The following is a 15,197-nucleotide window of genomic DNA, read 5'->3' as shown; positions in this document are numbered from 1 at the left end:
TTATCATTATGACTTTCATCCTTATTATAAGAGCAATGTTTTGCCACTGAGCACATTGTTTTTACATAAAGAACCGTTTTCCTACATTGCTATAGTTTCACGTCTCCGATCACTCTTTTTTAATATTTATATGCCATCGTTCCTGTTTGTTTTGCCAACGCTGAAAATCATCCTCCCATGTCGTCTCTGTCCTCCCACAGGATCTACTACACTGATCCTCATCCATCCAAAGCTGTGGAGCTCCTGCGAGTGGGAAAGCTGCAGCATTACCTGGGCAGGGTGGAGGAGGCTCAGAGGACCTTCACACTGGTGTGTTATCATAAACCTTTTTCTGAAATCACATACAATTATAGTACATGAAGTTCTTCTTGACTGTTAAATTAGTACATTCTATATAGTTTGTGTTTGCATAGGGCTCGATTTCTTTTTTCGCCGGTGGGTACTCGCCACAACGTCATGCAGCGCTTGGGTTGCTTATGCTGGGTACACACCAAAAGATAATCGGGCAGATTTTGGGCCAATTTCCCCCCTACCGACAATCCTAGCTATGTCCCGATTATCTTGATGGTTCTACAGATAATTTGATCAGATTTTCCCTTGGTGTGATGTGTGTTAAGAGTGTCCAAACCCGATCAGAAGAACGTCGGAGCCGCCCCGATTGCGAATCGTAAATATTAAACACGTTTGATTTTTATGATGAGAAATCCTGATGTGTGTGGGCAACCCCGAGGTCAAACGCGTGCACGCTCTTGAGATTATCACGTGAATTGAAACAATATCCAATCAGAAAGCGAGATGATGGAAGACGGAAGCAGTCATGGCGCAGCACAAAAAGTGATGTTGATGCAAAGGGAACTTGTACAGACCATGTTTTCGCTGTCTCCATGAATTCACCCAAACCCTTTTTTCCCCTTGAATTTTCTGTGAAAATCATTCCAAACACTATCATTGAAATTTCTTCCTGCATATCGTCCGCCATGCTTATTCTGAAGTCTCGCGAGATTTCCTGTGTTCACAGTCGAGACTCTGGTTGAAAATCTGTTTGTGTGTGGTTTGCTGTCTTTGACACATTATGGCACACCAGACACTGTAGGAGCAAAACGGTTAAATCCAAGATTTTTTATCCTCATGTTTGTGGTCTCTAACATTTTGAAAATCTTATAAAATGTAAAAAACGCTATGGGAGCGCCCAAGCACTTTGGAAAGGAGGAAAGCTGTGATTTCAGACGTGAAATGTAAAGCACCCCTACGGTAATTCAGCTTATTCATCAAAGTATTCTAGATATTACAACTCGCGAGATCCACCAATCAGAGAGGCTCTCTAATTTCAAAAGTGCTTTTTATTAAAATTTATTAAAGCATATCTGGTATTTTTTCCGTGGGTGCTCGGCAGTATTTATCTAGAAACAAGGAGGACAGTTTGGTTTTATCCTTTTTTAAACTCGATACAGCTAATAAAACTAAAAACGCCATTTTTTTATAACTAGTCGATGAAAAACAGCATTTACAGGGCTCCAGACTCAAATTTTGGTTTTTGCCACCAACATTTGAGAGTGTGCCACTAAATTTTACATCCATTCGCACACGTGCGACAAGTAAATTTGACCTTTTTTTGTGATGTGACACTGAATTTGAAAACAGCACATTGTACTTTCTGCATCTATCATTAAAGTATTTATTAGAAATAGAGTAGAAATTAGTAGAAATGTGAATATTTGGTTAGCATGTTGATTTACAGTGTGTGCCCCTAAATTTTCTGGTTGCGCCCCTAAAATTTTCAGTTGGGGCCACCGTGCTCCTAGTGAAAAAAGTTAGTGTGTAGCCCTGATTTAACTAGAACTCTCTTCCACCCTCAGGCCTATGACATCATGAAGGTGACTCATGGGGCGGAGCATGCCCTGACCAATGAGGTAACAAGGAAGCTGGGAGAGTGTCAGGCTGAACTGGGTCGAGTCTAGATGACATATCCCTGTGTCCTCATCATGAACGTTCATCACAGAGACTGATCACAGACATCACACCACAGCTCCAGATCTAGCTGTCAATCACCAGCAGTCTGCTAAATTTGCCTGTAAATGAAGTTTTTCTGGGTGGTTGTGTCTGCCACCTGCTTTTGTGCCACTGTGTATCCTACCAGCTGGTTCAAATTAAAAAAAGAGAAGATTTTTTTTCACATTTTCTTAGCATGCAAGAGGGACACTGATGAGCTTTTTTATTCCATTTAAAAGTTTAAGAAAAAAAACAGGTTTGTTGCATTTTTTATGTATTGCAGTAATAACAGTGGCACCAGAACAGATGTTCATATTCATCACTTGACGTAGTCTATAAAACAGTTTGAGTTTTATTTTTTAAAATAAATGTTAATAGTCTGGCTTACACTGTCAGAGAAGGTGGTCAAAATATGTACCCCAGCTGTCACTGGGGTACAACTTTGGACGTATTAGTACCTCAAAGCTACGTATTGGTACCAAATGTATACATATCTGTACCACATATGATACATATTAAGACCTTTTTAAAGAGAACTGCCCCTCCAACAGCTGGGGTACATATTTTGACCATTTTTCTGACAGTGTATGGATCCATAAACATCAACCTCCATCTCACAAAGAGATGTATTTCTTTAAATGTATTGAACAGATTGAATGCGATATCATTAAGAAATGTAATCTTTTAACCAGCAGCTGTTATGTTTCTTAAAAAATCAATGCCAGTGCATTAATAATCTGTAAAAAACAACACCCGGATGAAAGATACAGACAAAACAGATAATAAATAAAAAGACGTACTGTTTGCAAGAACATTAAAAAGCTCAGAAATGGCCCATTCAACCAAATGACTCTTAGGATATAGCTTTTCAAAAAGGTTTATTACACATTTGTCTAATGACCCTTAAAGCCACATCACTTGTATATCCATTTCATTTTGATTTAGATTTAATAAGAACACCATCAACCTTTTCAGTAATAACTGTGTGTTATGCTTCATAAAAACACACATCAGTGCTTCTCTTCAGTTTCTCATCATAACAGAGCCATTTGCTTTGGTTTTATAAATGTATTTCTCTTCTTTTATACTCTGAACCAGTACTTTGATTTGTGGTACACTGTTAAAAACTTATTGTAATTTTACAGGAAATTCCTGGCAACTAATTGCAGTAAATTTACAGCCAATAAAATACAGGATTTTTACTGTTTACTTTTACAACAGTTGTATTGTGATTGTAGTCGCATTATTACAGTAAAATGCTGTAGTTTATTACAATTTACTATACATTTACTGCATCTCAGTTGCCGGGAATTTCCTGTAATTTCAAAGGAAATTCCTGCCAACTAATTGTAGTAAATTAACAGCCAATAATATAGAGGATTTTTACTGTTTACTTTTACAATAAAGTACTGTATTTACACAACAGTTGTACTGTGATTATAGTCGCATTATTACAGTAAAATGCTGTTGTTTATTATAATTTACTATACATTTACTGCATCTCAGTTGCTGGGAATTTCCTGTAATTTCAAAGGAAATTCCTGGCAACTAATTGCAGTAAATTTACAGCTAATAATATACAGGATTTTTACTGTTTACTTTTACAATAAAGTACTGTATTTACACAACAGTTGTATTGTGATTGTAGTTGCATTATTACAGTAAAATGCTGTAGTTATTACAATTTACACTGTCAGAAAAATAGACAAAAAACAGCTGTTACGGGTGCAGTACCCTATAAAAAGGTCCTAACTTTAAAATGTAGGTATTTGGTACCAATATATGAGGCACTTACATTATGAACTCTTTAGGTGGAAAGCTGTACTTTTTGAAAGGGTACCGCCCCAATGACAGCTGGGGTATATATTTTGACAATTTTTTCTGACAGTGTATATAGCATGCTTACTATGAAATGCATTTTCGTGTTTCAAGTACTGTTAAATAAATACTGCAGCTGTTTAAACCCTTTAAGATCTCAGGGGTCTTGTGTACCTTCATTATGTTAATGGTGGCATCTCTTTGCTAAAAACAAACTCTGATATTACAAAAACAACATCTTTTTTTCTCCAAATAATTGGCTATGCAGATTATTTTTTCAAATTTTCATTGTCTTTTATTCTCTGAAAGTTTCTGGGGACCCCTTAGAACCTTCTGGGGGTCCCAGTTTAAAAACCCCCATTTAAATAAGTTCATTTCAAAATAAATGATGGTTTACAGCTGATTTCACATAAGTTAATTTATGGTTTTAAAAAAATGAAAGTACTTAAGCCTTAGCATGGAAAATATTGACTAGTGATACAGCAACAGTATTGCGTCATGCCTTCAGCACAGATGACACTTTTACTCCTGTTTCTCCAGACATGTTTCAATCGGGTTGTTTTTGCTAAATCTATTTAACCCACATGAGTGTTGGGATATAGTGAGGCAGGGATTACACATCTCATAACTCTGTGTCCACTAAAGCAAACAGCTTTTCGGGATCCTCTTCTCCGAGTTGGAGATAGCATCATAAAAAGCCTCATTCAGTTAGACAGAATGAGCTTAAGGGGAAATAGAGGAAGTTGTGCTAGAGAGATGAGATGTCAGCAGTTGTCTGTGGGCTTTAACAAATCCAAAGCTCTGACTTCTTTGTTCAGCCAATGAAATCGTTTATCACTTCATGTAAATCTCTTTATATGATTATGGGAAAATGTCACAAATGGCTAAGAAATGTCTGGGTCCTGTCATGATTCTGCCCTCTTGTCCTTGTGCCCTTGTGCATTGTTCAAATTTACCTTTCGTGTTGTTTGTGGATGAAAATATCCACTAAATTAAACTGCTGTAAAAATGTATCAGATTATTTTATTTTATTATTATTTCTTTGTGCATAATCTGTTAATCAACCTCAATACTGATCAAAACTACCAAATCTTTACAAAAACTCTTTGATTGCCAAGTTCATAAGTGATGTTGATCTTTTTTATTTTTATAGTGCTGAACAAAGATTAATCGCGATTAATCACATCCAAAATAAAAGTGATTTTTTTTTGCATAATATATGAGTGTGTGTGTAATTATTATGTATATATAAATACACACAAGACATATTTACATCTGTATATATATGTATTTATATTTCTATATATTCTATATGATATATAAATTAATATATATATATATATATATATATATATATATATATATATATATATATATATATATATATATATATATATATATATATATATATATATATATATAAATTAAAATGTCTGAAATTAATATATATATGTGTGTGTGTGGTTAAATATACAAAATAATTACACACAGCACATATTATGCAAAAAATCACTTTTATTTTGTATGCCATTAATCTCGATTAATCTTTGCCCAGCACTAATTTTCAATTTAAAAGTAATTGTGGACTGGATTTTTTTTAACCTTTTTCACAGCCTTGGGCATGTCAAAGATTGGCTTTGATGCATTTTTTGTTTTTGTGCAGCATCAGATTTTACTTTTTTCTCCCTCATTTATTGTTCGTGGCTGTTTTTGCCCCATTGACTTCCATTATAACAACATTTTTTGATTGCAGAGCCATGAAACATTTTTATTATGCATTCTTGATTGTTGGTGGTTTTTCCTTTTACAAAAGGGTAAAATGTGTAATTTTACTGTTGATCACCACGTGGCACCATTAACCCTTTAGTAGTCTGTGCGAAAATCAGAGCTTAATTTCTGGCTAATTTCACACATTTCCTACCGTAAATATAAAAACAATGTATTTATCATTAGAAATATGTGTTGCTAAGTACTCCATTTGGACAACTTTAAAGGTGATTTTCTTATTTTGATTTTTTGCTCCCTCAGACTTTCTAATAGATGTATTTTCAGTCAAATACTGTTATAGCCTAACAAACCGCATACATTAAAAGAGAACTTATTTATTCAGCTTTCATGTGATGCATAAGAAAATTGACACTTATGACTGGTTTTGTGGTCAAATGCAAAACAATCTTAATGGTTCTTGACACCAGGCTTCAAGGGACTTCATAAAGTTTCTTTTCATTGCCTTTTAATTTTAAGTAAATATGGCCGGAGAAAATGGTAGAAATGCTTGTTCCTACTAATAAGGCTTTTATTATGACAAAGAGACTTTTAACCTCAGACATTGTGATTATAGATAAGAAGGGAAACTGTATTATCAGCTGTATGACATCTAGGGCAAATGTTCACACTTGGAATATTAAAATAGTTGTCTATTTATTCGACATTCAAAATCGTTTGATATCATGTCTGAATGCCATAAAGATGCAAGCATAACTATGAATTAAAACCATCATTGTAGAAAATAAAAAACAGACCAGCTGGCAATTGATTTCATAACCTTTTTTATAAGAAATCCCATCAAAAAGCAGACGTTCCATGCAGCAGAATGGTTAACACCTTTACAGAAACAAATCTTTTCTAGTTTTGAGAAAACTGTATAACAATCAGAAAGTCTTTTGCATTTCTTCTTTGTGCATTAAAGAGAATTCAAATTAAGCACAGATACGTAAAGTTTACTTGTGTTTTAAGTAAATTAGTTCCCTTTCAGTCGGTCACTACGACGTCACGTCGTGACCGACGAATTGGGAACCGCTTCGCGGGTGACCTATCTGCTTCGAGAAACCTTTAAAACGCCAATGAACTTGGCATGCAGATAATTGCATCTGCCGGCGCCGCCCCGCCGCACAGCTATTTAATGAGCGGCAGGTGCAGTTATCAAATCAGCTTTTTAGCTTCGAAAGCTGGCAGACTGACTGCTCACGAGAAGCTACTCTCTGCTCTTTGGAGAACTCTGCGTGTTCGATTTGGTTGGGCAAAGGCATTTCAGCGGAGGCTCGCGGGTGTTCCACCTCTCTTTTTAATTTTTTGATTTTTTTCTCACTCTTAGTTGAGTGTGTGCGTAGCCGTTCCCCTGTGTGCTTCATCAACATCAGCACATTAAAAGAGTATTTCCTCTAAAAGAGTATTGCGGTGTTCTGCGTCTTTTTAAAGACAGCATTTCACTTGCACTGAGACGGGAGCGTCTTTTTAAAGATGTCTTTCCGTCCGTGTTTCTGGATGCGGCAAATGTATGGGTCCCCGGGTGGCCACGATCATTTTCTCTCGTGCGCAAGAGTGCATGCTGAGGCTGCGATCGTGGAGGGTTCATACTCCTAAGAGAGCATGAACCTCTTGGATGGCGGAGACGGGTTTCGTACCTCCGGGAACGTTACCCCTGTTTTTCCGTTGCGGAGCCCCGTTAAAGGTGCGGTGGCAAAACTCCGGAAATCTTATCTCCGTATAAACGGTGCTGAATCGGTTAGCTGGTTCGTCCAGTGACTCTCAGCACCCCCATCCACAGCCAGAGGTGCCGTAAGAGACGGGTGGCGCGTGTTCTACGCGCTCTCGTCCTCTTTCAGTCCTCACGAGGATTCTATGTCTGTCACAGCATCGGAGAGGGGGTCGTCTATTCGGTCGCCGACTCGGACCCACTCCCGCCTTCGGGTTGGGTAGGGGCTTCCGTGCTCGACCCCGAGTGGCGGCCATGTATGCTCGGGAGCGCGGAGACGGTCTGCGTGGAGCGGAGAGCTCCTCCCCCACTGCACCGTCCCGCCTAGATGATTGGCACTTCAGGACTGCAAGAACAGCCCCGACCTTCTGTGCCTTTCTTCCCGGGGTGCATGTTGGTTGACACGGTCGTGGAAAACTCGTTTTCCTCCCGGAACCGATCGTTCAGCCATCACCTCTCACCTCTCCTGACGGCGGGGCCGCTAAGGTTGCTGCTCCAAGAGACCAGCCTCCCTCCCCTCACAGACCCACGGGCTTGTTGTGAGAGGCGGCCTCTGCCGTGCGCGCCATGGCGTGATGCGGGTCCGTTAGGCTAAGGCACTGAAGGATCTGCACAGGTGAGGTCACGGTCCGGCAACTAAAAAATCCTGTGTGGCTCTGACCTGGCGCTACGTGCGACTGGGTTCACCCCACAGGCCGCCGGACGTGCTATGCCCACCCCCGGTGGTCCAGGAACGCCATCTCGGGTTGTGTCTTGCGGGCATTAAGTAGGTCGTTAATAATCGTCCTAAATGTTCAATTTTAGACCAGCCATTTCGGCGACGCGGCTGAGAGTGTCCAACAATGATCGGCCGCTTTAGAGCAGACTGAGGCATCATGCCACGTCGGAGCCTAGCTGCCCCCTCCGTTACGTCAGTATATTGGTCTGCTTTTCGCCGAGGGCGTCCTGCTACGGCTTTTTTTGTTCCTTCATCCCGGCAGCTCTGAGGAACCTGTCGTAAGCAGTACACCCGCCCACTCAGCCCGCTACAGAGGTGGAAAATGAAACTTAGCGGCTCTGAGTCGGGCGATCTGAAGATGGAGAGGATCGCTCTTCAGGAGATGGTGAAAGCATCATTCTCCCCCCCACCCCGGAGGAGGGCCGGGTGGGGAATCCTTGGTTTCGTTTTGTGTTCCGCCGACTTCAATCGGCACCCACTAACCTCAAAGAGCGAATTCCTCTTCTTTCTCCAGATCACCGGAGGCATATAGGAGTTTCGGACGGGCTCAAAACCCTGAGTTCTCCTCTTCCTCTTTCGCCAGCGGATGTATCGAGCGGGACATCTACAAAGGAGCCTTGCTCAGCATCCATCAGCGGTTTCGGGTGAGTGTTTCATTACACACAACATCTCACAATGCGGCCAAAGAGCACGCGTCGTTGAGCTCCCCGTCTCCGCTCGCCACGGGTACACACATCGTGCCGGTAATTTCCTCTCGCTCGGTATCTGGGGGCCTGGGAAGAGCTTCCCAGCCCGTCGCGTTGGCTTTTACGCACGATCCGTCTCGGTTACGCATTCAATTTGCCCGGCTACCTTACAAATATTCAGGCATTCGCTTCACCACGGTGAAGGCTGTCGATGCGCACGTACTGCGTGCGGAGATTGCTGTCCTATTGGCGAAAGGACGCGATCCAGCCGGTCCCTCCAGCCGAGATAAATTCGGGGCTTTACAGCCCTTCATTGTACCCAAGAAGAGTGGCGAGTTGCGTCCGGTCCTATATCTGCGCGTACTGAATCGAGAATTCACAGAATTCACATTCACAGAATGCTGTTCAAAATGTTTACGCAGAGGAGCATATTTTAATGCATCCGCCCATAGGATTGGTTCGCAGCCTTCAACCTGAATGACGCGTACTTTCATGTCTCCATACTCCCCCAACACAGGCCGTTTCTCCGGTTTGTGTTCGAGGGGAGCGCATATCAGTACAAAGTCTCACCGTTCGGGCTTTCTCTCTCTCTCTCTTTTCCTGTGTCTTCATGAAAGTTGCGGATGGCGCACTGCAGCCCCTGAGAGAGAGAGTGGTGTTTGCGTTTTGGCGTATTGGCTCATAATAGCTCAGTTTCGTCAGATGCTGTGCACACACATAGATCGTATACTTAAACACCTCGCTCGTCTCGGTCTTCAGGCCAACTGGGGAAAGAGTAAAACTTTGCCCCGTGCAGAGAATCTCTTTTCTCGGAAAGTAACGGGATTTGGTCGTTTTAGCAACACGTCTCATAGAAGCGCGTGTTCAGTCAATTCTGGCTTGCCTCAACATTTAAAGGCAGGGTTGCGGTTCCACTGAAATAATTTTAGAAACTTCTGGGGCATATGACAGCAGCCGCGGCCGTGACACCGCTTGGGCTACTCCATATGAGACCGCTTCAGTGTTGGCTTTATGACCGAGTCCCGAGGAGAGCGTGGCTCACCGGCTTTCACAGTATTATAATTACATCGAGATGCCGTCACACTTTCACCCCGTGGTCAGACCCAGCGTTTCTCAGGGTGCGGGTGCCACTGAGAGGTCTCCAGGCATGCTATTGTTGGCAAAGATGCCTCTACCACGGGGTGGGCAGCCACGTACGGCGGGCTCGTCGCTTCGGGGGTCTGTTCGACATTCCAGCGACGTTAGCATAAATTGCCTCGAGCTGTGCACTGTATATCTTGCGCTCGTCCGTTTCGTCAACGTGATTTGATGCTTAAGATGTAGTGCGCACCGACAACACTGCGGCTGTAGCGTATATCTATCGCCAAGGCGATTTGCGCTCTCGTCACCTGTCGCATCTCGCCCGTCTCTCCTCCTCTGGAGTCAGAAGTATCTGAGGTCTCTTCGTGCCATTCACATGTCGGGGTCGCTGAACACAGCGGCAGTCGCGCTCTCACGAGCAGCACTCTCCGGCGAGTGGCGACTCCACCCCCGGTCGGTTCAGCTGATTTGGAAATGTTTCGGCAGAGCGCAGTTAGATCTGTTTGCTTCTTCAGAGACAACCCATTGTCGCCTGTTTTATTCATTATCCGAAGGAACACTCGGCGTGGATGCACTGGCACACAGCTGGCCGCGGGGTTTTCCCCAGTAAGCTTTATTGCGCAGACACTGTGCAAAGTCAGGGAGGACGAGGAGCGCATTCTATTAGTTGCGCCGTACCGGACAACTAGGAATTGGTTTTACAGAGTTCACTCTCCTCGCGACAGTCCCTCCCTGGCTGACTCCTTGGCACATTATGGCACCCTCGCCCCGATCTGTGGAACCCCCATGTGTGGTCTTTGGACGGGGCGCGGAGGTTTTAGATGGGTTATATCTAACACCATCGCTGCAGCGCGAGCACCGTCTATGAGACAGGCGTATACGCTGAAATGGAACCTGTTTGTTGTTTGGTGTACCTCTCAGCGAGAGGACCCCCGAGAATGCTTGATCAGTATTGTGCTTTCATATCTCCAGCACCGCTTGGAGAAGAGGCTGTCACCATCTACTATTAAAGTAGATATCGCGGCAATATCCGCGCATCACGCACCTATAGACGGTAGATCTGTGGGTCAGCACGATCTGGTCATTAGGTTTTTAACAGGGGCACGGAGGCTGAATCCTTCGCGCCTCCCTCTATTCATCCTTGGGACTTGTCCATGGTGCTGAAAGTTCAGCACTGCCCTTTCGAGCCTCTGCTGACGGTGAGCGTCAAGTTTCTCACTATGAAAACTTTGACGCTCCTCGCATTGGCTTCTATTAAAAGGATAGGGGATTTTTATGCATTTTCGGTCAACGATTCGTGCCTTCAGTTCGGGCCGGCTGAATCCAGCGTTAAACTGAGACCCCGGCCGGGCTACGTGCCTAAAGTTCCCACCACTCCCTTTAGGGATCAAGTGGTGAACTTACAAGCACTGCCTTTGGAAGAGGCAGACCCAGCTATGGCTTTGTTATGTCCTGTACGTGCACTACGTGTGTATGTGAATCGCACTCAAAGCTTTCGGACCTCAGAACAGCTCTTTGTCTGATACGGTGGTCAGCAGAAAGGGAAAGCTGTCACTAAACAGAGGATGTCTCATTGGATTGTAGACACAATCGCCCTGAAATATGAGAAACAGGGCATTCCTTGCCCTTTTTGTTTGAGAGCCCATTCAACCAGAAGCGTGGCTTCATCTTGGGCTTTGGCTCGTGGTTCCTCGCTTTCAGATATTTGTAGAGCTGCTGGCTGGGTGACACCTAATACGTTCACTAGATTCTACAGTGTTCGTGTTGAGCCGGTATCCTCTCGAGTTCTCTCGTCAGATCAGTGAGAACATCGAGGAACGGCTCCTGTGTCGGCTTGGAGCCTTTCTTTTTGGCTGCGCAGAAACCGCACCATTATGGAAGGCCATTAAGGCAAAAACGTTAAAAAAAATGTTTTTTTGTCTTTTCCACCGCTTGGTGACCGATGTTGCGGAGCATCGGCTGCCAGCCTCTCACTAGATGTATTCTTGACTATCTGGGTGAGGCTAGCGCCCACATTGCGCCCCCTAGTGGTTTCTTTGTGAGTATTTCCGTGGAAAGTTTATGATTTACCACGTTTCCCTTAGCGGAGTTCGTTCCGCGCCTCTCTAGTGTTGCTAAGAGAGTGTATTTTTATAGACCTCGTGTCTTTTTATCCATCACCTTAGTGGTAGACCCCTAGAGGGTTTTTCTTCCGCAGCGATCTTAGTCCCGCCTGACGAGTTCGCTTCCCAGTTCGCCTAGTCACTATCGTGGGTTAAGGAACAAGTAGTGACCGGCCTCTGCTTCAACCCCATTTCCGTTCCCTTAAAGAGGAGAGTTGGAGGGTTTATGCAGGCACTGGAAGGGTCAGCTTCAGTGGCGCTTTGGTAGGGATTCCCAATTCGTCGGTCACGACGTGACGTCGTAGTGACCGACTGAAAGGGAACGTCTCGGTTACATATGTAACCCTCGTTCCCTGAAGGAAGGGAACGGAGACGTCACGTCCCGTCGCCACAGTTTGCTGTTCCACTGCTGATATCGGCCGGACCCTTTCCTTCTGTCCAGCTTTCTCAGCAAAAAATAGCTGATTTGATAACTGCACCTGCCGCTCATTAAATAGCTGTGCGGCGGGGCGGCGCCGGCAGATGCAATTATCTGCATGCCAAGTTCATTGGCGTTTTTAAAGGTTTCTCGAAGCAGATAGGTCACCCGCGAAGCGGTTCCCAATTCGTCGGTCACGACGTGACGTCTCCGTTCCCTTCCTTCAGGGAACGAGGGTTACATATGTAACCGAGACGTTTTTTTTTATATATAAATTGTGCAGAAAAAAAGAATTCCACTTCAAAAATGTTTTTTTATTTACATCCGTCCGTACGTCAATCAAATTTTCTTTCGGTTCTGTTTTCCCATAATACAACAAATCATGCCCGATGTCTCAATACAAACATGAAGCGATATGTGACAAAAAGGTTTCATCGGATGATGCTTCTCTTGGTAGATCTTCACCTTTAATGTCACTTGACCTGATGAGCACACATGATCTCTGTCAACATTAAATCGCATTAAGGACAACTTTTCTTTTTTACATTGTACCTAATACCACACAATTTGAACAATCCACAAAAATGCGAATGAAACATGAAACATGTATGGAGCATTTTGAAGTTGCATCGTTTCTCTTCTCCCATGATAGGTGCATTTACCAAAAATGCGAAAAGTAACCTTTATATATATAAAGAACAAAAGTGTAATATAAGTATAGATTTTTTTATATATATATTTATATATGGCATGAATTTAGCAACTGTACAATTTCAATGCATAGTGCTTCGCAGGCGTAAATAAATTATAGAATATAAGCATCTCTGTCATACAGGCCTCCTGAGGTAAAAAATAAATAACATCCTTCATTCATTACAATGCCAACGGGGCCGGAGGGAATGTCGCTCCGTGTTCCCCGTCACTTTTGCCGTGGTCAGGGGTGGGACGAGGGGTGAAATGTGAATGAAGAAAGCGCATGAAGTCTTTAGTTAGTACCAGAAACAGGCTATACTGTATCTTCATCCATAAACGTTGAAACCATCTCAAGCACCATACTGTATATATATATATATATATAAACAGATTGTTTTACCAAAATGTAAGCACATTGACAGTGAGACCACATAGAGGGTTGGCCAATGTCCAGATATATGCACAGATCAGTTCAATCTTTACATATGCCCTTACAGGAAACAATCATGCTACAAAAATGAAGAAACCCCTAAAATTTCTATTTGTGTTCCTCCCACATCTTAGGGGATTATCATTATTTTTTTAAGAGTTTCGTTTTGCTTGGCTGCAATCCAAACGGTAATCTTACTATTTCTAGTGCCAACGTCTGCCTTTCAGCGAATCAGGGGAATGTCACGCAATTAATATTCATAAGCAAGGCTAATAAAATCTATGCTGAACCCCCAACCGTACTATATTCTGATTGTTCTTATACTTCTGGCTAGAAAGTGTGTTTTTTTATTCGTAGAAAGCTGACGGTTTCTGGCATGCAGTGAGGCGCTTTTTGCTTTTCTATCGATATTAAGGATCCTTGTTGGTCCTGCCAGACTGAGGATTCTTCTCGTATCTTAACCGTGACACGGCCCGCGCCCGAGGCGTCACTGCTATAAATGCCAACAGAGCCACAGGGGATGTGAAAAAAAAACCATAAGCCTGTGCCAAAATCATTTTTCTACAAATCATGCTGTGCCATTTCACAGAAAGCCAAACACTCTAGGTGGTCTCAGTGTGTCTCCAAGTATACAAAAAAATTATATAAAACATACACGTAACAGTTTATGTTGCATGTAACAATACAAATACAAGTTTTACCAAGACAGTGAATCGAAGAGTTTAAAACATTTAGTTTAACAAGCAGTTTTCATTTTCTTTTAACATACCGTTGAACTTTTTTGTTTGTTTGTTTGTTTGCATTTTTTTGTTTGTTTGTTTATGCTAGCACCATCTGTACACAAATATGGAAACGTCTTTCCACAGAAAATATTGAAGTGTTCACAAGGCACTTGTTGTCCTTTTTGTTCTTTTCCATTCTTGTTTAGCATTTTTTCCACACATAGTAGTTTTTTATTTACCACATTACCGATGACAGCTCATCGAGTAATGTTTTCTTCTGGCTCTCCAACTCCCAGCGTTTATGGTTCGCCCCAAAACCCACTTTAGAAAAATATCAACTCTTTCAATTTCCCGCTCGAAGTGATGAACTCGCACCCACGTACAACCAGAGCCTTTCCACTTCCCATTGTCCTTAATGCTCCACGGCGAATCCTTTACCGTCGCCGACAGGTGATGTCAAAGCACGTGATCATCATTAGATGAGCTTTGCAGAAGTTGACCCGGTTCTCCAGTCGCTCCGTGACAAACTCCAGAGCCTCCAAGTACTCCAGAGAGTCCACTTCGAACGTCTGCTGAAGGTCAACTGCAGAAATACAGGTAATGTTATAATAAACAGATGTTGAAAATGAGAAAATGTCTGTGAAACAGCACTCGAGGGGAACTTCACTGAGAATCAATTGTGCCGCCGATTGGATTGTTTATTTGCACACGTTGTCCGTGTTGTTTTATGATCCGATTCACTGCAGGAATTATGCAAATCAGGTAATGCTGCAAAACAATGATTTGCATGCCGCATTTCACAGTGCTGAATGCTCGGTGTGAAGCATGCAGCACATGATTTGGCATACTGGGACTGTAACAACATCACTCCACTACTGTGATCAAGGCATGTAAATCTGACTGAAATGGTGCATCTGGATATATTCCCAAATATAAAGTTCTTCTCCATCATTTAATTATGATTTGATGGATTATCGATCACTACTGGTGTACACAAGTGCCTCTTTAAAATAATCAATGTATTTATTGTGTGGCACAATTAACACTGTGCTAATGCGCTAAGGCA

At 42.5% G+C, this 15,197-nt stretch overlaps 2 protein-coding genes across 4 annotated transcripts in view; one reads left to right on the top strand and one right to left on the bottom strand.

Annotated features, from left to right (window-relative positions):
- smyd3 (SET and MYND domain containing 3) overlaps positions 1-2,202 on the top strand; it is a 188,931-nt gene extending 186,729 nt beyond the window's left edge. The window contains exons 11-12 of the mRNA XM_055173293.2: positions 201-309; positions 1,857-2,202. Of these exons, the coding sequence (XP_055029268.2) occupies positions 201-309; positions 1,857-1,958 (211 nt within the window). The 3' untranslated portion in view covers positions 1,959-2,202. The remainder of the gene's footprint in view (positions 1-200; positions 310-1,856) is intronic.
- Positions 2,203-12,588: 10,386 nt separating this feature from the next.
- Positions 12,589-15,197, bottom strand: part of kif26ba (kinesin family member 26Ba) — a 146,213-nt gene continuing 143,604 nt past the window's right edge. For all 3 annotated transcript variants that reach the window (XM_055171857.2, XM_055171858.2, XM_055171859.2), the window contains one exon: positions 12,589-14,714. In XM_055171857.2, coding sequence (XP_055027832.2) covers positions 14,566-14,714 — 149 coding nt within the window. In that variant the 3' untranslated portion in view covers positions 12,589-14,565. The remainder of the gene's footprint in view (positions 14,715-15,197) is intronic.

The sequence above is a fragment of the Misgurnus anguillicaudatus genome, chromosome 7 (genome assembly GCF_027580225.2).
Source record: "Misgurnus anguillicaudatus chromosome 7, ASM2758022v2, whole genome shotgun sequence".
Classification (NCBI taxonomy): Eukaryota; Metazoa; Chordata; class Actinopteri; order Cypriniformes; family Cobitidae; genus Misgurnus; species Misgurnus anguillicaudatus.
The sequence above is the reverse complement of the archived record's forward strand: the minus strand, read 5'-3'. Positions and strand labels throughout refer to the sequence as shown.